The following is a 24,806-nucleotide window of genomic DNA, read 5'->3' as shown; positions in this document are numbered from 1 at the left end:
CAGAGCCCACTCCCCACAGCCATTCATTGTTCATGACTTCCTACTTCGATTGACAACGTGCTTGCTAGCCACATCTTGATTCTTTCACTAACATCGTCTTTTGTGTGTATATTCGTGATGATGAGTCGGGGATCAGTGTTTACTTAAGCATCAATCCTTGTTTCCTGCTTCTACTCTGCTATTCTCTGCTCTGCTTTGTTCTTCCTTCATAGGATTCTTCATGTCTACCTCAGCATGATGGATGTCGTAATTCACCGCTTTGGCGGGCTAGAGTTCTCTCCATACCAAGGGAATGAATCTGTCATGATACCACAATCTTGTTCTTTTACTGGGTAAGAACTGTCTGAATATGATAAATCGAGTTTACTAAGAATTCTAGCTCATATCAGAATGCTATGTCCTTGTCCCAGATTCCGTGGATCCATCATGTGTCACAGTTCGCTCAATCTGGGGTACCACAAGCCGTTGTGCTTTTCCTGTCACTTACGCAACTCATCTACCACTTAGACCGAATTCGTCGGCAGGGATCTAGTTGCCGATTTAAAGCTGCCAAAATACAGTGGCCCTATGAGCTTGCCTCACAAATCGCAAGACTTACTGCTGTTGTATATATTACAATTGCTTATGTCCAAGATCAACTGCATTGGATCAACATTGTATCTGTTGTATATACCTTCACTCTTGGTCTCACTCGCCTCTTCAACCATCTCGAGTGGCGCCATGTAGCACTGCATCAAATCAACTTTGTCCTTCCGGCTACTCTGATCATTCTCATTGCAGGGCACACGTTGCCCTGTATCCAGACTGGCACTAGATGCCTTCACGACGCCAGTACTTCTAGTGGGATCATCGCTCTTGCAGCAGGATCTGTCATTGCAGCCATTACCCCCAGAGAATGGACACCAATGCAAGTTGACCTCAGCATCCCTGGTTACGACCAGAATGAGCCGGCTCCCGAGGAGGCTTGCAGTTGGTTCACTTACTACTGTACCTATGACTGGCTGACCCCAATCATCTGGAAGGGTATGAAGCGGAAACTTGATATGGCTGATATTCCAAAGTTAGCCTGGTATGACGAGCCTATATACCTCTTGCGTCGAGTACAAGAAGCTCGCTCAATCTCGAAAAAGACACTCCGTACTGTTCTTAGATTCCAGAAGCGCGAGTTGCTTCTCATGTCGTTTTGGGTTGCCACCTCATACACAGTCGAAAATATAGCCGCATTCGCCATGTTCAAGTTACTCGAATATCTTGCTGATCCTAGCAGTGCCATCTATAAACCGTGGCTTTGGCTGTTCCTCATGTTCATCGGCCCACTATCCCGCTCCGTTGCCTTCCAGCAGTACATCTTTACATCTACTAGACTCGTGGTTCGTATCAAATCTGCATTCACTCAAGAGCTGTACTACACTGCCCTAGACTCGATGGAGATGGAAGAGGATCCTTTTGAACTACAGTCCGTTGGCGCGAAACTCAGGAGCATGAGCGGCCAGACCGCTGCCAAGACCACATCAGCAGGACGTTTGGCTAACCTCATGGCTTCCGATATAGACGCCATCTATAGATCAAGAGACATCATCCAGGCCACCATTGGTACCCCCGTCGGGACCATAATATCGCTCGTGGGAATGTACAGAATGATGGGCTGGGCATCTCTGGTAGGAAATGCGATTCTATTTTTGGCCACACCTCTTTCGATATGGCTTGGGCGCTTAATGTTCTATTCGCAGCGCCGAGTCAGGAAAGCCCAGGATTCCCGCATGTCCTTAGTGACAGAATATCTTGCGTCCCTTCGCGCCATCAAGTACTTTGCCTGGGAGGACCCTATCACTGAAAAGATCATCAATGCACGTTCTGAAGAACAAAGGGAGCTTTGGAGGACTTCTATGATTCAAGCTTCATTGAACCAAGTTATGCAGATCGTTCCTTACTTATCCTTACTTGTCATGTTTGGCTTGCACGTGGGGCTCTCCAAACGTCGACTGGATGCCGCAACGGCTTTCACGACCATATTCCTTGTCAAGAACGTTCGCAGAAATATCATGCAGGCTAGTGCCTTTGGTAGGAATTTCGCGAGTGCGTTGGTGTCAGTGACCCGACTCGACAAGTACTTTGAGAGTACAGTTCCTATTCCTCATTACCCCGTTGGACCCCTTCGCATTGATCATGCCTCGTTCCGGAAGACGAAGACAGCCAGTTTCACCCTAAACAATATAACACTTGATTTTGCCCAAGGTGGTCTTAATGTCGTTAGCGGCCCGAGTGGCAGCGGCAAAACAACTCTGCTGCTGTCTATTCTTGGTGAGACCTACCTGGAGAGTGGAACTGTGACCAGACCAGATGACATAGCGTACGCTTCTCAATCTTCATGGTTACAGAACGAGACTATACAGGCCAATATTCTATTTGGCAGTCCAATGGAAAAACCGCGCTACGATCGTGTCATCGAAGCATGTTGCCTATGGGAGGATTTTAAGGATCTACCGGCTAAGGATATGACCATCGTAGGAGAGAACGGAACTTCTCTTTCAGGTGGCCAAAAAGCACGAGTTGCTCTCGCAAGGGCATTGTACTGCAAAGCACCACTTCTGTTACTCGATGATATCTTTGCTGCTCTGGACGCTAAAACAGCTGCTGGTGTTTGGAAACACTGCTTTTGCTCTGACCTTCTGAGTGGGAGGACAACTGTACTTGTGACAAATCTTCCCTGGATTGCAGAACAAGCAGATCTCTCTGTTGTGTTGGAGAAGGGTCAAATCGAGTCGGCTGAGCCCCAAATTGGTATTGTTCGCAAACCAATCGCTATCGCTCAGGTCCTCGGAGGAGATGCTGAGGAGGATGACGCACTTCATGATACAGTTCAGGAAATACAACCAAATGGTGGTACCTTGAACGACGCTAACCGAGCCCCTGAAGAAAAACACCTGAAGGATGTGGTCAATCAGGAAATGAAAGCTTCTGGAAAGGTCGGCCGTATGACTTGTCAGTACTACTCCTTTCCCAGTCGCGAAGAGATGCTAACTTGGTCGCCAGTTTTGCAATACATGAGCTACTTCGGGCATCCGGTCTTTGTTGCTGTCTGCCTAGGACTTTTACTTGCCACGAACATCTTTACCTTTAGCAGTCTTTTGTGGCTCTCTGTCTGGGTAGAAGCATACAATCACCAGGCTCACATCGATATTCCTTATTATTTGGGGATCTTTGCAGGCCTTACGTTCCTTGAAATTGGTAGCTACTGTTTGGCTATCATAATGTTCGAATGGGGAGCTTGGAACGCCGCAAAGAGATTACACAACGATTTCATACATGCCATCATGCACGTCTCGCTTTCATGGTTCAAGCATATCCCCATTGGCCGCATCACAAACCGCTTCTCCAGTGATATGGCGTCACTCGACGGTACCATCAGTACCATGCTACGAATCATGCTTGATACGGTCCTTCTAATGCTCTTTCGCATTGGAGCTGTCAGCAGCATAATGCCGGTTTTTATGATACCAGCACTGTTCACGTGCTTGTTTGGTGTTCTCATTGGAGAAGCATACACTAGAACCGCCGTTATAATCAAGCGGCTAACGTCTTCTGCTCAGTCGCCTGTGTTCTCCCAGTTTGCAGATACATTGGCTGGTCTTCCTGTTATTCGTGCCAGGAGTGGTATGTCGTCAAGATTTCGAGAAGAGTTGGCTGCTAGGCTGCGTACATGGTCAGCTTCAGCCGAAGCCAGCTTCAACGCTAACCGTTGGGTTGCTGTACGCGTGGATCTGGTGACGGCCCTCGTCAGTCTGTCGGCAGGTATAATTGCCGTATCACAGACCGGTGTCGTGGCTGCAGGGCTGGTCGGCTTCTCCCTCACCAATGCCAATGGACTCAGCCAGACTATCCTGTTACTTGTTCGAGCGATGAATGATTTGGAAGTTGAAATGCAGAGCGTGAGTGTGTTTGTTATCATCTGCCAGAGTGCCTGCTGATCAAGTACCAAGTTTCACCGAGTCAGGGAGTACGTCAAGTTAGAACCCGAGGAAAAGGACGACAAGACGTATCCCGAGGAAGATGAATACACAGATGATCCCGGCCACGTAATTCCCGAGAACTGGCCTCGATCTGGCGAGATCGAGTTTCGAAACGTTACGATCCGGTACGATCCTGATGGATCCGACATTCTCACCGGTATAAACCTCAAGTTCAAAGCGGGTGAGCGTGTGGCTGTCATAGGAAGGACAGGTTCAGGGAAAAGCACTGTCAGTATACTACGCTCTTTACAGCACCTATCAGGTAGCACTAACGACTGTGATTTCCAGCTGGTGCTTTCCCTCCTTCGCTTCACACATGTTGTCTCTGGTGAAATTCTATACGACGGAATTGACATTACCAAAATCCCTCGGCAGCGCCTCCGAGAAAGCCTTACAATCATACCACAAGAGGCTGTCCTATTCAACGGGACAGTCGAGTCTAACCTTGATCCGAGCGGTCGAGTTCCCAAACACATTCTCGACAAGGCCCTTGACAACTGCAAAGGCATCGCATCCTTCTCCCCTCATACTTCTGATGACAGCGATAATGATACGCAATCTCGCGATGACGAGGACAATAGTGTGAATCTTACGACATGTGTCGACGCTCGCGGTGAGAACTTCTCTCATGGTCAGCGGCAAGTTCTTTCACTCTGCCGTGCGCTGATTCGCCAGAGCAAGCTGATGCTGCTTGACGAAGCCACGGCAAGCATGGATTATGAGACAGACCGAGGTATTCAAAACGTCCTGAGGCGGGAACTTGAAGCGGTCGGTGGAGGGCGGACTTTGGTAACAATCGCGCATCGTTTACGTACAATCATTGATTATGATACAGTCGTGGTCATGAGTGGGGGGCGTGTTCTTGAGTAAGATCTTAGTGAATCTGGTTCTTTTCAGACTGGTAACTGACAATCCTCTCCAGGTATGGCTCACCTCGCGATTTGTACAACAGTAGAGGCCAGTTCTACGACATGGTCTACCATAGCGGCGAAATGGAGGACCTGCAGACTTTGCTAGAGACGGAGAGTTCCCAACAGGGCATTTAACGAAGGAGCATTTTGTTTAGGCTATGTATGTCTGGATACTGAAGATGAATACGTCAGAGCATGAATGAGTCCAAAAGTGAGAAATAGCTTACATCCGTCTGTGACATCCATGCGTCGTCCTCATGGCTTATCAATGGAGAGGTGTGTCGACAAGATCAAGGCAGACTTCTTTAATAAAGATTCCATTCACAAGCTCTATAATTTCCTCAGACAGCTGGGAGCCAGCTAAATGAGCAGAAGAATCATTTGTAACCTAAAAGCCCTGTGCGTCGTGTATTTTCATGCCCCGCTGCATCCTTGCTTGAACAGATACCGAATAGAAAAGCAGGCGTGATTGGAAAAGCGAGAGCCAGACAGCAATAAACAGGTGAAAATAAAACGAAGCTCCCCATTGTCAAAGACGATCGGACATCTTCCTCATGGAGGAACTTGTTCCTTAATTCCAAAATCAAAGCCAAAGCCAAGTCTTTCCCTGTCTCCCCAACACCTTACGTGCGTTCGTATATTTTGCATGTACATGCCTGTTTCTTGCGATGGATATATTGTCGGTTCGTCTCCTTTCACGTCTTGTCGCGTCTTCCTGCATCTCTTTTTCATACGGGCACGGGGCAGTGTGATTGTGGTAAGATATATGGATCATGGGCGTATGCGTTGGATTTCGTGGTATCATCGACACTGTGACGTGGTCTGCTTCTTCCTCAAGTTCGTTATGCACTGGTAGCATCCTCCTCCGTTATTAACCACATCCCCCATTTATTGTCCGTTGAATTGCTCCTCCATGTTAGTAACTCCGGCTTCCACGTTATGATAATCGAGAATTTCCGAGTACCTGTTCTGCATTAGTATATTCGATGCATGCAGTCTTTCAACACACTAACATCATGATTTTCCATGTATCAACGGGGAGATCGGCGTCGTTGAAGCTCCAGTCAAACTTCTCCTCCGCCACGGGCTCGTCTGTGGGGTCGTGGTAGGGAGAGAGATAGTCGTGGGAGAGGGCCTCTGTGGCAGTTATTCGCTTCTTAGGATCGAAGACAAGCATGCGCTCCAGCAGATCAATAGCTATTCAATTTGTCAATCGGTGTTCTCTCAGGGTCAAATGGAGCAGTGTATTCCATACCCGAATCGTCGGCATTCTTGAACTTGTTACGAAGAGGCTGTCGCTCGCGTTTGGGCAGCGACTTCACGAACCGCAGTGTCTGGTAGTCGTTAGAGTTGTAGACAGAATGCAAGGCATTGTAACTCACGTTCTCGCTGGCGATGGTGTTGATAACATCATCAGGAGGGGTACCAAGTAGCTCAGTGATGATAGAGAATTGGTTGACGTGATCTTTTCCGGGGAACAAAGGTTTGCCCTCAAGCATCTCAGCAAAAATGCAACCGGCACTCCAAATATCAACCTCGACGTCGTATTTTTGCCAGGTGAGCATAATTTCAGGGGCTCGGTAGTATCGTGTGGAGACATAACCAGTCATCTGAGGGTCCTGGATTCGTGCAAGACCAAAGTCGCAAATCTTGAGATCACAGTTTTCGTTGACGAGGATATTGCTGGGTTTGAGATCGCGGTGGACAACGCCGGCCGAATGCACGTACTTCAGACCTCGCTACAAGGCAACTCATGTCAGCAAATGATCTGTAGCAGCCATCTTTGTCTAGACGTCATTGATACATACCATAATCTGGTAGAGGAAGTACTGGATGAACTGCTTCTCAAGAGGGCGCGATGTCAATAATCGGTGAAGATCGGTACCGAGAAGCTCTGTGACAAAATAGCTACAGAGCTGTCAGCGCAAGAACGTGGGGAAACGAGGCGGGGGAGGGGTAACGCAGGCCGCGGCTGGGAAACGCACATATCTTCCAAAGGAGAAATAAAGATGTCGCTGAGAGAAATGACCTGATAGCAAAGCTGCATTAGCATCGAAAGTCTTACAATTGCTCATACGACAAGGACAGTTGAAGCAAAAAGAGACGCGTTAAATGCGAAAGATTCACGGGGGTGTCGAGCTGTGCAGGGGCTGATGCTCACGTTTTCGTGCTTGAGGTGCTTGAGCAGCTTGAGCTCACGGTATGTGCGCTTTGCGAGCACAGGTGTGCTGAAAGGCTTCATGATCTTCTTGACTGCGACATTTTGGTTGGTAAGTTGATCCCGGGCAGAGCTGTTGCAAGGGAACCGTGTCAGTCGGAGGCGCAGGATCAGTAGGGACATCTAAGGGAACATACCAAACGAGGCCAAAAGCTCCCATGCCAACAGGCTGGAGATCGGAGTATCTGCGCGCAAATCGAGTCAGTAATGTGACGGTCGTTAGCTTCAAATGTATGGCGAGCTTACCTCGAGGTGATCTCGAATGTGGTGCCAAAGATCTGGGCGCGTACGAACTCGGCCATGGTGAATATGTGATTTTTTTTGGACGAGAGGTTTGAGGGTGAAGAGAAAAAGTAGACAGTTTCCTGGCTGTAAAACGAGGAACACCAAGATGAGGTAAAGATGATGGTGGGCGGGGCGCAGACGTAATCGTCCAAGATCGTAGTCAAAGCTATATGTTGGGCCTGGCGTGCGGTGCGGTGCGAGATAAAGTGAAGAACAGAGAGGTAATCTAGTTATTGGATTGGATGGGCGGCTGGAAATGGAAATGGGATGGACCGATGATGGGTCAGGTGAATGGTGAATCGACGATCGACCAAAGACGATGACCGTGACCGGGGTACCAGTAAAAAAAAGCGATGCAGGTTTCGATGTCGATGAGCAGAGCGTCTCAAGCGGGGGCGGGAAGAGGTGCGCGAGATCCCACTGGATAGGACAGCAATGAGCGTGTTTGATTGACTGATTGCTATATCACTCAATGGGCTTTGTAACGCAGTGGTTGACTGATCGTCGTTGTTTTGTCTTGGACCGTCTTTTCCTTTGATGGTATTCAATGCCCGTTGACAGGTACGGAATGGCGGGGTAGGTAAATAAATGCGTAGCGAGAGCAACGTGTCTGTCTATCAATGATTGCAAGGTCAGCAACAGTCCATAAAAATGGCCAGAAAATCAGCCAGTTAATGAGTGTAGATGGATTGCCACCTGAAAGAGCCGGTATTCGGCAGATTCACAATGGCACAGAAAGGGACACGACAAGAGCTACTACTGAAGTAGGTTGGAGACGCTCCGCATGCTGGGCTGTCCCGTGTACCAATTCAGGCCTGTGAGTAGGTATCTTAGTGAGGGGCAGGCTGCAGCATGACAACCAGCCCAGGCGCTGGAGACTGGCAGTGACACTGAGATTGTTCGGGGGCAGCCTCAGAGTACCCAGTTCGTTATCACTTGCGCTCCCCTACTAGGACAGCACAGGGCGTATGACACCGCCTGTAGGCAGTCTCCAGGTCGTCTCCCCCCAGTCCGTTCCAAGACTGCAGCAGTGGGGACCAAATACTTTGAGCTCCATAGTGAGGTGCTTTTGACGCCATCGTGCCCCAATGATCGGGCAGTTTGCCATGAGTACTTCAGAGGCCGAACGAAACAGGGCCATTGCCTGGTGCCAACAAGGAAGTAGGATCCAGACGCTGGGAGGAAATCTGGGGTATTGGCTATTTGCTCGACAGGAGGCTTACCTATTCTTTGCAGGTCCAGGCGTCGTCGATTAGGAGGCTCGTTTCGAATACGGATGTTTTCCTACTGGACCGGCCAAATGTCGATCACTGCAGAGGATACTATAAGACGAGTCGCAGGCTGCGTGAAGGTGGCAGCAGTTCTAGGTAAAATGAGAAGAGTCGAGAGGGAGGAAGAAGGTCGGAGGGAGGAGGAGAAAACGAAATTTCAACAAGAAGAAGAGGTTAGCATCTGGGATGGAGGGTACATGTACATATATACATGGTCGTAGAAGACATTGGGTCGACCGAGGTGAGAGTGAGGTGTTGGTATTGGATTATGTGGACGGAGGACCACCGGTTGGTTTTCTTGGTGGGGGTGGGTGAGGGGGGCTAGGGGGACAAGAGCTCCGGGGAGTAGCACCTTGGAGAGTAGGCACTTACCAAACTAAGGGAGTCGAGAGGCTTGATTAAGATGCCTATACCTTCCTTCCATAGGCAGAGCAGGGAGCTATTCCTTGTCACCGTCTATTTGGTTTGCATGTGTGTCCTCTGATTTAGTGATTCCCCTTATTCAGACCCTTGCGACACGTAATGGGATCGAGATCTCTCTGTCGTAGTGGAAATCAAGGTTATGCGCTTACACGGTCACATACCTGCCTGCCTACTGACAGGACATGGAGTTTTTTCATGGAAAAGTTGAAATTTTGATATATGACATGATGACACTTTGAGCCCTTTCAAATCGCTTCCTAATCCATGCAAATCAGGGTCCTTGTGGTTTCGCAATCGTGGTGTCGCCGTGCATGACTCTTGTCTGTAGACGGTTTATCCAAGTCCAGCTCGGCAAGAGAGCGTTGACTATAATTCTATGCAGCCATGAGTTGTTGAGAGAATATTTACAGGTTTGGCGGTATACGATGCACGATGTGATATAGAGCGAATATTTTCTTGGTTTTTAAACATTGGGTGCTACGATAGATGCTGTTGAGCCCGTCCATTGGCATCCATTATCAAACTGACCCTGCCAAGTCTGCCCTGTATCTGCACCTGCATCAACATCCCATCATGGCATCACCAAACTCAGCCATGTGTAAGGTAGCCAGAGAAATATTACCTATCATGTAAATGTTACCACTCCAACTCATCATAATTGCTTACACTCGTCCCCTCATTTTTTTTCTCTCTTCCCCCTTGTCTCTTGCATATCATGCCCTGCATCAGAAACTTTCAAACCCTCTATTCACATGGCTGCCATGTTTTCTCAAAAATGACGTCAATTCAGCCTCCAACTGGCCTACCCCTGTTTTCTGACAGCACACGCCTGATGGCCGATGCAGATGCATCAGGATGGGGCCTGGCCTGGCGCTTGGACGCCTTCCGTCTTTCTTTTTCAAACGGCGCCAGGACCCATCCCCAGTCTCCGATCTTTCCCATGGGTCGGTACCTCTACACCACTTTTACGCGATAATGGTACCTGCTGGCTCGATCTGTCATGCTCAGTGACCTAGTCCGCTCATCGTGGAATCGTCTCAACGATCGAATATTCTCCTGAAAGACTAGCCTCTTCAGTGGAGCCACTTCCAGAACAAGCCCAAGCCTAAGTTCACCTCACCTCCACTGCATACTAATTATTCAGTACCTATCGATTCGGAATTTTCATCACGCGCTGCAACGCTGGAACTAATCGTTCAGGTTTTCAGAGATCTGTCTGTCGATCGATTCTCTACGTCATAGATGAAAGCCTTGGGCTTTCAGCTGCATCTGTGTCGTACCAGAATCCAAAGTCCCACACCTCAGGGGGAGGGTTACCATCAACAACATCTCGCACTGGAGTTGTCTATGTCAACGATTCATGTTACAGCCTTGATATGCTTGGTCGGGCGTAGTGCTGTTCTCCCTTCTCAATTACTCATTTCGTTGTTGCGGTAAGGTCTCAGCATGATATGCCTCAGTGTCATCTTGACCTTCCTTGAATTCCTCGCATCCAATAACTAACTGAGTACTATCCTCACTCGCTGGGCTTTCTAACTCATAATATCGTAAACCACGGCCCTCGCGATTTTCCAGGCCTCAGATCTTCCCCATCGTCCCTTAACCCTGGCTTCACAACACGAGCGTGCCCTGTCGATCCTCTCCTAATCCCATTGCCATCCACACTTTCATCTTCCATCCGATCCCATCTAAGATCTAAATTCTATCCTCCCCTAACCCAGCAGAACCAACCCTCTCGCCATCCCAGATCGATCATGCCACTTCGGTCCAGATCTTTTGATCGGCATCCAGGGCATAGTTAAACTCTCTGCAGCACATCTTTTCCGCCCCGTGACGCGGATCTTAACACGTAGAAACGACCGAGCAAGGGAACACCCGCCCCGACTATTCCAAAGATTCGGTACCGAGTCTTTGCAGTCCAACTAAGTACAGCGATTCGGACGCTTGGTACCGATCACCCGCCTAGACTCAGGTTCCGCTACTTCGTCTAGCCGAGTCTTTATACTAGTTGGCATCATCGTCTTCCACGGTTCCGGTTCAGGGTACCACCCTTTTTGCTGAACCTATATTTGACATGTATGTACATGTGCTGTATCTTTCCAGACGGCCGTACAGTAGATTTAGTGCTATTCCGTTTGATCAGGTGATGAGCATGGTTTCCTCAGACTAGTGCTCGCATTCGATATGCAACCGAGCAAGGTCGAGAGATCATTTGAGATGTCCTTGTCTACTAAGTCACACACCAGAACTTCACCTTCCAAGCCCCTTCTATCTCGTCGCACCCTACTACCCCACAAAGTCCTCGTATCGATTCCTAAGTCTCTCTAGAAACCCCACAGGGACACATGGGTCAACACGCCTTGCATGGTTACGCACGGCGAATCATTGCTTGGAAATACAGCGTTGACATTCAGTCTCATGCAGGCCTCCTCATCGATCTGCATTACCGATATAGACTTCCTTAGTCGGATCCAACAACATATCGGGAAAACCAACACACATAATAACAAGCCTATACGGGATGCAATCACACCAAAGTCAAGACTTAGAGGAGTAATATATGCCATGCACGTTTCATTATCAAGGGGAGGGCCTATCCATTATCCACTCTTGTCATGGTCTCGCAGGTTGAATTCATTCTTCACCGCCAATCATATGTCACCAGTCTGCCCAATTCCTTCTGTTGTCTCTCGTTCCATCATGAGTGTCTAACCCCACGCCTCTCTGTGAATCTATCCACATAGCCGTGTCTACTTCTATCATAAACTAGTCCTTCACGATCTAATCATGGACGACGAGAGGCTCTGCGTTCCAGATACTCTCGGCATACTCGTCAATGCAGCGGTCGCTACTGAAAAATCCCATGCGAGAAACAGAGGTGATTGACTTCTTGATCCATTCCTCCTGGTTCTGATACGCCTCATCCACCAGCTTATGAGTCTCGTTGTAGCTGTGGAAGTCGTCAGACACCAAGTAGTAGTCACCGTGATCACGGACAGCAGCGACCAGGGCGCTAAAGTCATGGACCGAGCCAAAAGTGCCCTTCTCGATCTCGGCAAACACTTTCTGCAAGTCGGGGTCAATTTCATGAGAGCCGTACTGGTGGCTGTGTCGGAGATCTTCAACGTCTTCAGCGAGGTTGCCAAACAAGAAGATGTTGTTCTCGCCAATCTCGCGAGTTATTTCAATCTATTCATGGTCAGCCGTGGAATTAAATGCAGATTTCATTTACTTACATTGGCACCATCACAAGTGCCAATGATGAGACCACCATTCAGCACAAATTTCATGTTGCTGGTACCAGATGCCCTGCGACACATGTTAGGTAAGGTACTAATTCCTTGGTGCTTATATTGACTTACTCGGTGCCAGCAGTAGAAATGTGTTCGCTGAGGTCCGATGCAGGGGTGATAATCTCAGCTTTGCTAACGTTGTAGTCAGGCAAGAAGATGACCTTGAGAAGATCTCCAATATCCTCATCATTATTCACCACAGAGCCAACAGCATTGACGAGATGAATAATCTGCTTCGCCATCCAGTAGCCGGGGGCGGCCTTGCCTCCAAAGATGGAGACACGAGGAACGACCTTCTTGCGCTCCTCAGGGGACAGTGACTTGAGGTGGAGATATCGATGAATAACACCGAAGATATTGAGCTGCTGTCGCTTATACTCGTGGATTCTCTTGACTTGAACATCAAACAACGCCGCAGGGTTCACAGTGACACCTACAGCCGACTTGATGAGCTTAGCGAGTCGGACTTTGTTGGCATACTTGATCTCGGACCACTCCTTACGGAATTCCTTGTCATCAGCATACTTCTCGAGCTGGTTTAGAGTGGTGAGGTCCTTGAGGAAGCCATTACCCCCAACCTTGGAAGCAATGAGCTCCGAAAGACGAGGGTTGGCCTGGTGGAGCCAGCGGCGAGGAGTGATGCCGTTGGTCACGTTGGTAAACTTGTCAGGGCCGTAGATCTCGACAAAGTCCTTGAAGATAGTGGTTTTGATGAGATCCGAGTGCAATTCAGCAACACCGTTGACCTTGTGTGATCCAACAATAGCCAAGTACGCCATGCGTACCATCTTTGTTTGAGATTCCTCGATGATGGACACTCTTCTCAAGATATCTCGGTCATTGGGGAATGCCTTTTCGACCTTCTGGAGGAAGAACAGATTGATATCGTAAATAATCTGCAAGTGTCGAGGTAGAAGGTGCTGGATCAGACCAACAGGCCATTTCTCCAGAGCTTCGGGCAGCACAGTATGATTGGTGTAACCGAACTGGAAACAATTAGATTAGATGATGAAAGGACATGGTGGTAGATCAACTTACGGTATTCACGACAATTTCCCAGGCCAGGTCCCATTCAAGGTGCTCAATGTCAATGAGAATTCGCTGCAACTCCACGATGGCCAGTGTGGGGTGGGTATCGTTGAGCTGGATAGCCACCTGGTCGGGGAACTCCTTCCAAGGGCGGTTGGACTTTTTGAAACGGCGAACGATATCGTACAACGAGGCAGCAACCCAAAAGTACTGCTGCTTCAGCCGAAGTTCTTTTCCACGCTCCAGATTGTCGTTGGGGTACAGAACAGCGCTGATGGTCTCAGCTCGTTGCTGATCGGCAACTGAACTCTCGTAATCACCATTGTTGAACTTCTGGAAGTCAAACTCTCCACCAGAAGCTTTGCTGGACCACAGTCTCAGGTTGTTTGTTGTGGGTGTGTCGTAGCCGGGGATAGGAACATCGTAGGCAACGGCCTGAACGATCTCACCACCCTCCCAAATAGCAACGGACTTGCCATTCTCATCAGTAGTCTTTCTAACATGCCCAAAGAATTGAATCTGTATCCATATTAGCTATGCTTAACTGTCGATCAAGTTTTCAATGACTTACATCAACAGTGACGTCGTGTCGTGGGAACTCCCAGGGGTTGAAGTCGAGCCAGTAATCAGGCACCTCGACTTGGTATCCATCGACAATTTCCTGCTTGAAAATGCCATATCGATATCGGAGACCGTACCCCCAAGCGGGGTAGTTGAGGGAGGCCAGACTGTCGAGGAAACAGGCAGCGAGTCGACCAAGACCGCCGTTACCCAGCGCAGCGTCATTCTCTTGTGTGATGATATCTTCGATTCGGAAGCCGAGCTCAGCAAGACCAGCTAGCAGCTCACATTAGCAAGGTATCAATGAACTCAGATCTGAATCAACCTACCCTTTGCAGTATCCTTCTGACCCACGTTGAGCATAGCATTGTCAAGAGCACGGCCCATCAAGAACTCAAGACTGAAGTAGTAAACGCGCTTGGAATCGCGATAAGTCTGTCTCTGTTGAGTTCTGTTCCAATCAAGGATCAGGCGATCACGGAAAGCCAGGCTGGTAGCAGAGTAGGCAGCATGCTCATCGCAGTTGAAGACAGAGCGGGCAAGAGTGGTCTCGACGTGGCGGACAACCTCTTTCTCGAAGCCGTCTTTACCAGTAAAGCCACTAGACTGGTTGCGCTTCCATGCTTCACGCTGAGGTTCGGGAATTGAGGCTGTTGGTGGTGTAAGTCAATATTCACAAGCAGATCGTTTCCAGTAGTTAGATAGGGGAAAGGCATTAAACAAAGAATCTTAACGTTTGAAAATAGCTCAGAGAAAACCAATTCGATTCATAGCGAATTGCAGATTGAATGCATAGACAACGTACCTTCAAAGCTCTTGATCTCACTAGGACCGAAACCAGTGGCAGTTCGGGTGTGTTTTGGGCGGGAGATGCCTGCGGGGCCGACTGCACCCTGAATGTCGACAATCGGGGCGGAGGTGGAGGGGCGCCTCTCACGGGTGGGCAAACGCTGCTGTTCAGACGCCATCGCTTCTATCCACAAGCTTGTTAGTCGAGTGGTGAGAGCCGGTACGGAAATTGAGGGACGAGAGAAAAGAGATAAGAACTTTCAGTGCCGGGGCATAACAGTTAAATACTCAACCACTATTGATAGGCCCCTTGTCCTTTTGTGAAGCGAGAATCAGATCAGATCACCTACATCAACAACAAGGTTTACTGATGCCACTCAACGAGTTCTCGACGATAGATAACACGACTGGCTAACGACGCGAGGTGTGCCACAGCTTTGGGTGGGGGAGCGGGGTTGAAGGTGCAAGGTAAAGCTGCAGGAGTTTCTTGCGTGCCCTGCTTTTATCGTGGCGGCTCAGAATCCCAATAAGTGCAGGGATCTGATCTAGACAAGGTAAATATATATGCGAACGGGGTTATGTCGAATCTGGGCTATTGTGTTTCTCTATAGAGTTCGTTGAGGACAGGACAGAGAACCTGTGCGTATTCAGTTGTCCAGAGAGGCCGTCCGTTTAGTTGATGGGGATCCGGAGAAGGCGGGAGCTTGGTGAACAGGGGAGCTTGGTGGAGTAGACAAAGAAGATTTGAGGGGAAGAATGACAGGGATGAAACAAGTCGAGGTAAAGATGAGAGAGGGTAATATGGTTGGTTTTATGTCAATTGACGAACAGATGCTGTGAAGAGAAGATTGAGAGGTCAGCGGAGGATGGACTGTAAGAGAGATTGGAAAAGAAAGAGGGAGAGAGGAGGGAAAGTAGCTCAAGAGGTATGAGCTGAGGGGAGCTGCAGGGAGCTTATAGTCAGTCTGTCTCTGGGTAAGTGCAACGATTGATGGTACGGAGTAGTGGGAGGGAGCTTCCCGTCCAGTCTCCTCCACCATGAGCGGATCCATTCTAATATGGTATCATGACAACCTCTCCACGAACGACGGGCTGCCTAGCGTGTGATCTTGTTTTGTCTTGCTCGTTGAATGCAGCATTACCTAGAGCCCTAACCCATACTGCGTCGCATTTCGTCTCTTTTGCTCCGCTTACCGGCCAATGCCGTCCTCTTGCTTGCTCTCCCGCAATAACTGGGCCTCAGGGAGCAAGAAAACTTGAGACCTTAATAGAAGATGCCAAAATAAGCTCATCAAATAGTCCCCTAAGTTTAGGATAGTTTACCTAAGTCTTTTTGCCATTTAGGATAAAGATCCTAAGCTTTCTTTCGTCCCTCAGCTAGGTCACATACCAACACCAACTGGCGGCATGGTTCCCCTCCCCCGCAGCAACCGTTCTGTGACATGACGACATACGACGCACACCTACTCTTGTAGAACATGCGATGCGATCCAACCAGGTACATAGAGGTATCGAGAGTAGTAGCAAAGACGATAAATCGTCATAAACTTGATCTTCTCGCAGTACGGCGCATAATACATAGCATGGACAGTCATGATATGCTATTGCTTGAAAGAGGTGCCTTCCACCATTCGAATAGTGAATATATGTAGTGCCTCTAGACATGTGAACCCGATGTCTTCATTGAATCCATTGCCCCTCCAACCTTTCTAAGCGACCTAACCTCAGGCAGTCAAGCTTCCTGTAGAAAGAGCCCGATGAATGTCCTCCCCCTCCCCCTCATGCCAGCTACCGTTGCAAATACAGACCGTATCTTGAACCCCATACATTGTCAAGCAACTTATTTGCTGACAGTGCATACTCCAAGACGGTCCCACCCACACAGGTACACACACAAGAATCAATGAAGCCTCGCTTCGTACTTAGCGTCAGCTTTTCTCACAACGGATTGCGGGGCCGTGACGTCCGGTGTGTTTGTTACGCAGCAGTAGCACTTTTTCAGCATGAGCTCAGCTGTTTTAGTTCAACGATACTCGGTCTCGACCTAAGCTAAGACCTCACAAATTCACAACCTTGTTCGTCACGACGCGGTGTCACCGAGTCCAGCAGAGCTACATGTGACGCGAAGGAGCCTGGATATCAAACTCAACAAGTAGCTAGCTTGTTATCTTGACAAAGATGTTGAATTTTGTAGCTTATAGCCTTCCAGGACAACCCAGTGCGTTATAGAGGCCTCAGTGCAAAATATTGGTCGTCCGCATACGCTCTCCAAAACCATACCATAGCTACAGGGTTGCGAGGGCAAGGCGTTGACAAGGCTTCTTGGTACGCATGCCTGGTCTAATGAGAATCAATGTTGGTTTGAGGACTATATCGAGCACAAAGTCTCTGGTATATGGATCCCCCGCATGCCACGACGTCGGTAGCACCGAGATGGGTCCTGGCAAATGATACGGTCTGAGAGTGTTGAGAGAGAGCTGTATAGAGAACAAGCTCTAGTACCACACGCACGGGCATACTACTACACGTGCTCGACCCCCCGAGGTTGAAATTGGTGATGAGAGCCCGGGTCTTGATGGTTATACAACTTAACTTGACCTCATAAAATCAAATCTGACAGTTGGCAACTGCCCCTCATTATAACACAAGTAGGATGCTGAGCTTCAACACGCCACGTCCTTGTTCGGACAGTCATGATGGATATACATAGTAATTCATAAGCGTAGGCCCCTGTCCACTAGCCTAGTTTATCGATCGCCTCATGGCTCGCGGTCCAAGCTCCAATCCACATTCAGCCCCTCATCTCGACCAATACATGGTAAATAGCTCCAGGAACGTCGTATGTTGATGATATTGGGTTCCTGGCCAAACCCCGTCATAAAACTTTCCCCTTTCCTAGTAAAGCTTGTATCCTCCCTAGATTCACAATATCAAGTTTCGCGGAGCGTAAAGCTATTGGGCCTACGCCAAGCGACTGTCCACATACCAACAGTGTATCACTGTCGTAGTGTACCCAGGCAAGCAAGCCATCTCGCTGGAACAAAATCCATCTTTCACTTCACAGCCATTATATATACCCTATTTAAATTGAGTCCATCAAAGGTGATTCCATGATATAAATATCGTCAATTCGCCTCGTTCGAGTCGAGAACTACATATGTACCTGGAGAAGATAAGCAACCCATTAGCATGCCAGACGATGAGTCCGGCTTTCATTGATGTTCCCAGTCAGCTCCTTAAACACCAATCTCCCTGGAAACGGAAACCATACGCCTGTTCTCTCCCGCATCTTAAGCTCGACAGAAGCCATAGGAATGCTAGTAGCGTAATGTCCCCGCCTATCCCGCACTCCGGGATTTCTTTTCAATCCAAAGTGACCACACTGCTTCGCTAAGCAGCTTCACGACACCAACCCGGGTCGCATTGAGAACCCCTTCGTTCCCGTGTCATACAATGCTTCAAATCCCAATTGAGTAAAGCCCAACCCGAACCCTGAGCTCGTGTAAGGTCTAATCGCCCAAAACTCGATAAAGCACAGTATATGCCAGACCAAGATATATAAACCGTAAATTCAAGTCCATGTCGATTGTGCTCTTTTCGGAAGGGGGTTGCCCTGAGCTGCAGATAATCAAGTGCATCTCCAGGGATCGTGAGCCGGCGAAGGGACTGGCACAAGAGAAATGCTCGTTCGTAGCCGTGGATACTATACCCGATGAAGGCTCCGAGTATAGGTGTCGCGTGAACAAAAATAAGTAAATAAAGCAAGGATCGTATAAAATCGATGTTGTCCTGAGCCCCGTGCCCCAAACTCCAAAAAAAATGCTCTCGACGCCAGCCAACAGTTCCGTGCCGTTAACATCGTGTTTGTAAATTCAAATGAGCAGTGATTCGCTATCAAAGAATGCCCGAGTCCTTAAGTGCGTTATTCAAGATAGTCTCTTTGACTGCTGCGAAAACGAGTCGAATGTTCGACGTATCTGTTGCTTGCGTCAAGCTATGTTATGTTAGAAACCTGTAGGAACCATTGTCGACACTAATAAAACTTACTGGGGATACAGGTTTAGATGCGCCCGATTGACCTGATTGAATCGCCAGAGTAGATACTTGGCTGCTTTATTGACATCGTTACCACCCGAGTAATCGGGAAAGTAATTGCCCAGCGGAGACCTGCTCAGCTTTTGCTTGAAAATGTCAACCTTGTTGAGGAACAGTATGATGCTAGTACGCATGAACCACCGCGAGTTGACAACCGAGTCAAAAAGGAGCAAACTCTCCATCATTCGGTTCTAATGCTTATGTTAGAAGACGTTCTATGATACCAACCATTATTGCAATTTCCAGTCTTACCTGACTGCTCTCCTCGAGCAGGACTTGATCATATTCGCTCAATGCCACACAGAAGATGATCGATGTGACATTCTCAAAGCAGTGGATCCACTTCTTTCTCTCACTTCGTTGACCACCAACATCGAACATACTGCCCAAGTGTTAATAGAAGCCAGTGTCCGGTGCGGAAGTTGCATGTTCTTACTGAATGCTTAGTTGCCCCATTTGGAATCTCGTCTCATAGATACCTGTTGTCTTCGTTCGCGCTCGGAGTACATCCATTTCGTTCGGTAAATAGTCTGATGATACTATTCGCATCGCTTCCTGAAAGAAACTAGAATAAGGGAAGTCAATAACAATCCGCGCTCGATATTAAATGCTTCAACATACTATTCGGCGGAATCCATGAGGTAGAACTCTGTCTGATGCTCCATGAGAAGATCCTTCGCTGGATCGTTCCACAGAGCTTGTACCGCTGCGCCCACTTTCGGATCGATTTGCGCTTGAGGACCAGACTCGGCTTGGTATTCTAATAGGAACTCCGCATGTGCCTTGTTCTCCTCGTTTTGGGGCTCGATGTCGAATTGTTGCATGGCCATAATAACGGCCTTGGCGCACTCCACAAGGTTTTTAAAGACAGTTGGCCGGTAATTGAACAGCTCATCTTCCGAGTATCCTTTGAGATGGATAATTTTCATCTGTTTGACAATCGTCGACTTGCCACTCTCGCCAGAACCTGCCAAAGTTGTTAACTATCCGAGCTTGAGTTCAGCGCTTCGCCTGTCGCCTCGACACCCTTACCTAGCAGCAAAATCTTGCATTCTTTCCGTAATCGTTTTGAGTCTTCCTCCAGAATTTTATCGATAGCCTGACTCTTCTTCTTCTGATCCGCCTCCTCATTACTCGAGCTCATGCATGCGCCCATTTTGGCGGATCACAAAATGACCTGAAAAGACGGCCCTTCGATAAAAGGAAGTGATCGGTGTGCTGAGCACAGGTTCACTTCAGTATTTATGATGTTGCTTATCTCCAGACGTGCATGACGGTCGCAACGGTTTGCGAAGTAAGCGGTGTCGTATAATGTGGAGATAATGGGGAGGTAGACAGTCGTGAGGGTTTTTGTAGCTGGAATTTCGATCTGCTGGCTCGGTTCGGATTGAAAGATTGAGGAAGACTGACGAATAGATGCGATAAAAAGTTGGTGAAGTAAAAGGTAATCGGGCACGTCAAGGATGAACGGAGAGGTCGGGGAGATCGGATCGTTACGGGCGAGGAGGCGCGGACAAGACTCGAGCCCTCGAAAAAGAGTCCCCGAGGCGTTTTCTTGGGGACAGGCGAGCGAATTTGAAAAGTACTGAAAGATGAAGTCGGGCGAGATATGCCTGAGCAGCGTCGAGGCTGAAAGCTGGAAGGAGAATGTTTGGCGGTGGGTAGACAAGAGAAAGAGATGGATGGACGGGCCTTGTCGCTCCAGATTGTCGGCCGTAACCAGCTACTGTATGGTGCTGGGGGAGCTTCGTGGAGGCAGGGCGCGTGGGCGAGACTAAAGAGTACAAAGGCACTAAGGAACCTCGACGATGACGAGACAAAGTCGGCGGAGGGCTGTGCCAATTGGTGAGAGAGCCGACAGTGGAGAAGGAGTGAAGACAGGGGTGTGCGAGCCAACGCGAACCAGTGAGCAGGCGAGTGAAGACGAGAGATTTTGAAGGGAGCCTAGCTAGGTAGTACTTCTGAGCTTTGAGGGCTTGGGGGGTTGAAGCTGGTGGTATGGCCAGGTCGAAGGGGCGTCCGCAGCCAGTAACTTCCTAACAATGTTCTAACGGGAACGAGGGGTGCAAACCAGAGTGCCTACAACCGGATATCGTTGGTTACAAAGAGACTCGACCGTTCGTGGAAGAGTCGCTTTAGGGAGTTTTGCAACGATCTCGGCAGAGTAGCGCAAGCGGAAGTAATGTCAAATAGCGAAACCTTGTCGTGTTTGACTCTAAAGTGAAACGTGGTGATGAACGCCATCAGCCAAAGTTGGAGGCGATATCGACTGAACTGAATTGAGCTGGTGCAGGGTTAAATTGCACTGAGCACCTACGGAATAAGGCATGGTCGAGTAAACATTCATAAGGTAGGGAAAGTACCTATCAATCGGTACCAACCGTGCCACCGCCTGCTTTCTTTGCAAAATCGATTCAACCATCACATCCACATCCAATCCAATTCAAGCAGGAGGCAGGGACCGCCGCAGACCTTTCAGCTACTGGCAAGGACCAAGGGGTTCACCTCAGCGCTATTCTCCGCCGAGATCAAAAAACAAATTCACATTCATATCCACATGATAATACTGCCGTCCATTTCAATAACCTCACCAGCAATACCCTCTATAAATTATAGAGCATCTTCACAAACACAATTCCACAGACTACACACTTGCTTACCTACTGGGTACTAAGTTTGACATACGTAGTGAGATGTCCTGATACATAAGGGACGTCCGACTGCCAACGACTTCAGCACCATGAAAAGTTGAGCTGAAGGGACGCCGCTTCTGATCTGTCTGGCTTCAAGTCTCTGCTCGTGCAACATATCTATATGACAATGCGGAAATCTCCATCTTGTTATTCCTTTCAGAGTGGTGGTCCTTGAGAAGTACGCATTTTTCTATCTTTCAAAAGCAGTGTGAACCGATACAAGTCTCGGGCAAAAACACCGTGGCCATCGCCAGTCGGCTTTTCGCATCTGTCGTTCCCCCGCTGGTGTATTATTAGCCAGCACAGGTACCATACCATTGACCAGACTATCGGTACCTTCTTGAGACTTGAGCACTGGTTCTGGCTCTGGTTTATCAATAAGTTCCAGATCATGCCATTCAAATGACCTTCCAAGGTCGTTAGGTAGGTTACATAGTAGAGCAAGACTCGCTGTCATCCCATTGTTGAGGACATTGACTACAGATGCTGCTTGTTTGGCTACCTTATTTGCAATTATCACCGTGCAAATTTATGATCCCCCAACTACTAGGTAATTAGGAATCTCGACCAGGTCAAACCTTGTGCCGCGGAGAATGGCCAACTCGATGTGAGACAAAATTTGAAATATCTAGTTTCATCTCATCACAATTGATATAAGAGCGGCTCAAAGTGAATCTATCAGTAGAGCCCTCTGTCGTCCCTCGTTATTTTTACCTACTCATCTGTTTTCAGGGTGGACATTGCAGCTCTGTCTGTATCCCGGTTCAAATTGCGCTTAACACAGGCTCTGGCGGTATTGGTCACCATTCTATTTCCGAACAAGGGTAAGTCGACCATGGATTGACGCTCCTGCACTTCCTGCAGAATCCGTAGGGGACTGATCAACGTGCCAAAAGCATATTCTAATTGGCCAATGTTTCAAACTTCATTCGCGGCGGCTTGGCGAGATATCTGCTGGCCATAAAGCTTGTGCTAGATCCTGTCCAGTACTCGATAGTGGCTACAAGAGCTTATTAGAAATGCCATGAAGACTCGACGCCTCGAGTCCTTGACGAAAACTGCACACTCGATGCATGGCGACAATTAATCTTCTTCGAGATCAAGATGGGACGGCGGACCCAGTGGAGAGAGTGTCTTGCCGCCCGCATATGCCAGCCCTCTCAGCCCCTCTATAGCCTGGCCGCCTGGCTTGGATGGATTTTACCTAACTCCCTGACGTCTCCCTCTACTGGCCCCTGTAGGGGACTCACCTCCCCATGTTTCCCGAGCTGTCTTAGCTAATGACGGCTCACCCAATCTGGGTCCCAAGACTCTTCGCTGAGGGCGCTGCTCGTAGCGTCGTGAGATCTAATAAGGTTGGGTGGATTTATCCGCATTCCTCAAATAATTCTAGACAATCGCACCGTGCCACGCACTTTCAAAAACAGAATTTGTTTCGTCTCATCAATTTGCAGAATTCATCAAAGATGAAGAAACAGCCCCATAGACGAAGGCCAAGGGAAATTGAGTTTTCTGGGACCAAACAAAGAGCGTCCGCAACACAAAAGACGAAGCCCGGTCAGTGGAATTTTCTAACAGGGGTCCCTTTGGGATTCCTGGAGCTAAAGTGGAGTGCTAATGCAACCCATGTTTACATATTATTGCATATTCCTTTTCGGCTTCTCGTACCAAGCTGCATTGGTGTTTGCCTGCAGAAACCCTCGCCGACGCCCCAAACCCTTCCTATCTCCCTCACCGATGTACCAGGCTTCCATATCTGAGGCACACCAATACGCATCGCCTTAAAACCACGCACCGTTGAAAGCTGGTTTGGCAGAAAGATTACCTGATCTTATTATGCTCCATTTCTAAAAGTTTCCTCGAGAAATGGAAGTTAAAGTTGCACCAAGGGAAACTCAGTAAACCATGGAAGCCGGGAAAGATATGTTATTGATCTGACATACACTTACTTCAGTTAGGTGACCCTGTCATGTATTTTATGTCGCACGGAAGTGCGTACCTCTCTGATTAGACATTGAAGCATCGAGAACCTTCACCAGTCAATTCTGCCTTCCTCATCGCCCCAGCTTTAGCTGTGTTACTCAAAGCCGTTGATGAAACATCAGCTGTAGTGATGTCTATCTACCCACTATATAGAAAGCGCAGAGCGATACCACATGTGCATACTACAACCACGCATGACTCGGCTGTGTCTCTACCACTAACCACTCCGCCCAGCCGGTCGGACTTTGGGGCTATAATTGCTTGCTTGATCTTGGGGAAGCCTCATCATGTGCTTGATTGCTTTCCTGCTTCATCTCGACATACAATATCATGACCTCTCTACCAAGCTGCTGATCCAAAACCCAGCCGTTGAGCCAATGCGGCACATATATAGTATGTAGGAAATGAGGGCACTGGGCCATGCAATAAGTATGTTTGTTCTTGTTTCGACCATTTAAAATGAATTGGCTATACTTAAGTTGTTATTGCTAGATATGTCGTTTTTAACCACGAGTGTGGACGGTACAGTACTAACACCGTATTGTGAAGCCTGAAAACAAGTTTGTGGAATAAACGAAACCCTTTGTCGCCCAAGCATGAATGGAATCCAGCACGGCACTCCATTTTGATAATGTTTTTTTTGCCTCATCCGTCAACTACCGAATGAATAGTCGGCTATGGCTTATTAGTGAAGTCTGGGGTCGTGTCCTCTGATCTGGCGGCTCAGCGATATTGGATGTCAAAACATTGACTTACAAGGCCTTCCATTCTCACCCATGCCAAAAATTTGAACTTCTTAAGCCTCTCAGAGGCTGACCCACCGTGATCTTACATTCCTATTTCTTTGCCTTAATGAGTTTCCCAGTGACATATCCAGGGTCAAAGCCACGACACTGTATTTCCTCGAGACCCATGTTGAAGTGCGATCAGATTGGGACAGTTGAACCGTTACGTTTGTGCATTGCTCTAGGAGTTTGCCAACGCCGTCGGAAGCCAGCACGTGACGTAAGGAAACCGAGTGGTCGAAACTCTCTCAATCGATTAGATTTATATGAGCGAGGGTATGAAATACACTGATTGGGCCAGTTAATGCTGTCGATGTCAGTGATGGACCAGGACTACGAGTTAATGTGCTTCACTTATTAATTGACTCTAGTACTAGTTTCTTACTCTCTTTATCTCTGAAGCCTTAACACTGGACATTTGGTGATCAAGTATTAGATAAGCGGTTTTTTATGCATGACC

The 24,806-nt window shown here is 48.3% G+C and overlaps 6 protein-coding genes across 15 annotated transcripts; 3 read left to right on the top strand and 3 right to left on the bottom strand.

Moving 5' to 3' along the window:
* Positions 1–43: 43 nt before the first annotated feature.
* On the top strand, positions 44–5,276 carry FOIG_12936 (uncharacterized protein; the record flags this gene model as incomplete). 3 transcript variants are annotated; one of them, XM_031213917.1, is made up of 5 exons in its annotated part: positions 44–332; positions 380–2,982; positions 3,034–3,929; positions 3,981–4,238; positions 4,299–5,276. In XM_031213917.1, exons 1-5 carry the CDS (start codon positions 235–237, stop codon positions 4,878–4,880), a joined length of 4,437 nt encoding a protein of 1,478 aa, XP_031056491.1. In that variant the 5' UTR covers positions 44–234. The 3 variants fall into 3 exon arrangements, with proteins under 3 accessions (XP_031056491.1, XP_031056490.1, XP_031056492.1); XM_031213916.1 differs by having other exon boundaries at positions 3,981–4,880; XM_031213918.1 differs by lacking the exon at positions 4,299–5,276 and having other exon boundaries at positions 3,034–4,278.
* Positions 4,862–9,260, bottom strand: FOIG_12935 (CMGC/MAPK/P38 protein kinase). Of its 3 annotated transcripts, XM_031213914.1 has the most exons (10): positions 8,648–9,260; positions 7,386–8,038; positions 7,277–7,324; positions 7,083–7,212; positions 6,907–6,950; positions 6,730–6,829; positions 6,304–6,660; positions 6,177–6,255; positions 5,935–6,118; positions 4,862–5,885 (listed from the first exon to the last, which is right to left on the bottom strand). In XM_031213914.1, exons 2-10 carry the CDS (start codon positions 7,439–7,441, stop codon positions 5,810–5,812), a joined length of 1,074 nt encoding a protein of 357 aa, XP_031056488.1. In that variant the 5' UTR covers positions 7,442–8,038; positions 8,648–9,260; the 3' UTR covers positions 4,862–5,809. The 3 variants fall into 3 exon arrangements, with proteins under 3 accessions (XP_031056488.1, XP_031056487.1, XP_031056489.1); XM_031213913.1 differs by having other exon boundaries at positions 7,386–9,260; XM_031213915.1 differs by having other exon boundaries at positions 5,059–5,885; positions 5,935–6,255.
* Positions 9,261–11,063: 1,803 nt separating this feature from the next.
* On the top strand, positions 11,064–11,890 carry FOIG_12934 (uncharacterized protein). The gene is made up of 2 exons (XM_031213912.1): positions 11,064–11,194; positions 11,447–11,890. The coding sequence occupies exon 2, from the start codon at positions 11,483–11,485 to the stop codon at positions 11,828–11,830; it is 348 nt and encodes a 115-aa protein (XP_031056486.1). The 5' UTR covers positions 11,064–11,194; positions 11,447–11,482; the 3' UTR covers positions 11,831–11,890.
* On the bottom strand, positions 11,372–15,895 carry FOIG_12933 (starch phosphorylase). Of its 2 annotated transcripts, XM_031213911.1 has the most exons (8): positions 15,141–15,895; positions 14,807–14,974; positions 14,331–14,651; positions 14,012–14,277; positions 13,450–13,959; positions 12,481–13,397; positions 12,355–12,427; positions 11,372–12,307 (listed from the first exon to the last, which is right to left on the bottom strand). In XM_031213911.1, exons 2-8 carry the CDS (start codon positions 14,967–14,969, stop codon positions 11,900–11,902), a joined length of 2,658 nt encoding a protein of 885 aa, XP_031056485.1. In that variant the 5' UTR covers positions 14,970–14,974; positions 15,141–15,895; the 3' UTR covers positions 11,372–11,899. The 2 variants fall into 2 exon arrangements, with proteins under 2 accessions (XP_031056485.1, XP_031056484.1); XM_031213910.1 differs by having other exon boundaries at positions 14,807–15,895.
* A 1,688-nt stretch (positions 15,896–17,583) lies between these two features.
* FOIG_12931 (guanine nucleotide-binding protein subunit alpha, other) lies at positions 17,584–21,189 on the bottom strand. Of its 5 annotated transcripts, XM_031213904.1 has the most exons (6): positions 19,918–21,189; positions 19,507–19,852; positions 19,322–19,450; positions 19,138–19,267; positions 18,838–19,076; positions 17,584–18,784 (listed from the first exon to the last, which is right to left on the bottom strand). In XM_031213904.1, the coding sequence occupies exons 1-6, from the start codon at positions 20,039–20,041 to the stop codon at positions 18,685–18,687; spliced, it is 1,068 nt and encodes a 355-aa protein (XP_031056478.1). In that variant the 5' UTR covers positions 20,042–21,189; the 3' UTR covers positions 17,584–18,684. The 5 variants fall into 5 exon arrangements, with proteins under 5 accessions (XP_031056478.1, XP_031056479.1, XP_031056480.1 ...); XM_031213905.1 differs by having other exon boundaries at positions 17,770–18,784; positions 19,507–20,627; XM_031213906.1 differs by having other exon boundaries at positions 17,770–18,784; positions 18,838–19,267; positions 19,918–20,627.
* FOIG_12932 (uncharacterized protein) lies at positions 20,564–20,734 on the top strand (the record flags this gene model as incomplete). Its single annotated transcript, XM_031213909.1, has 1 exon — positions 20,564–20,734. The coding sequence occupies one exon, from the start codon at positions 20,564–20,566 to the stop codon at positions 20,732–20,734; it is 171 nt and encodes a 56-aa protein (XP_031056483.1).
* Positions 21,190–24,806: the final 3,617 nt, after the last annotated feature.

Source organism: Fusarium odoratissimum (genome assembly GCF_000260195.1).
Source record: "Fusarium odoratissimum NRRL 54006 unplaced genomic scaffold supercont1.29, whole genome shotgun sequence".
Lineage (NCBI taxonomy): Eukaryota > Fungi > Ascomycota > Sordariomycetes > Hypocreales > Nectriaceae > Fusarium > Fusarium odoratissimum.
Note: the sequence above shows the minus strand (reverse complement) of the source record. Positions and strands in the feature narration are given on the sequence as shown.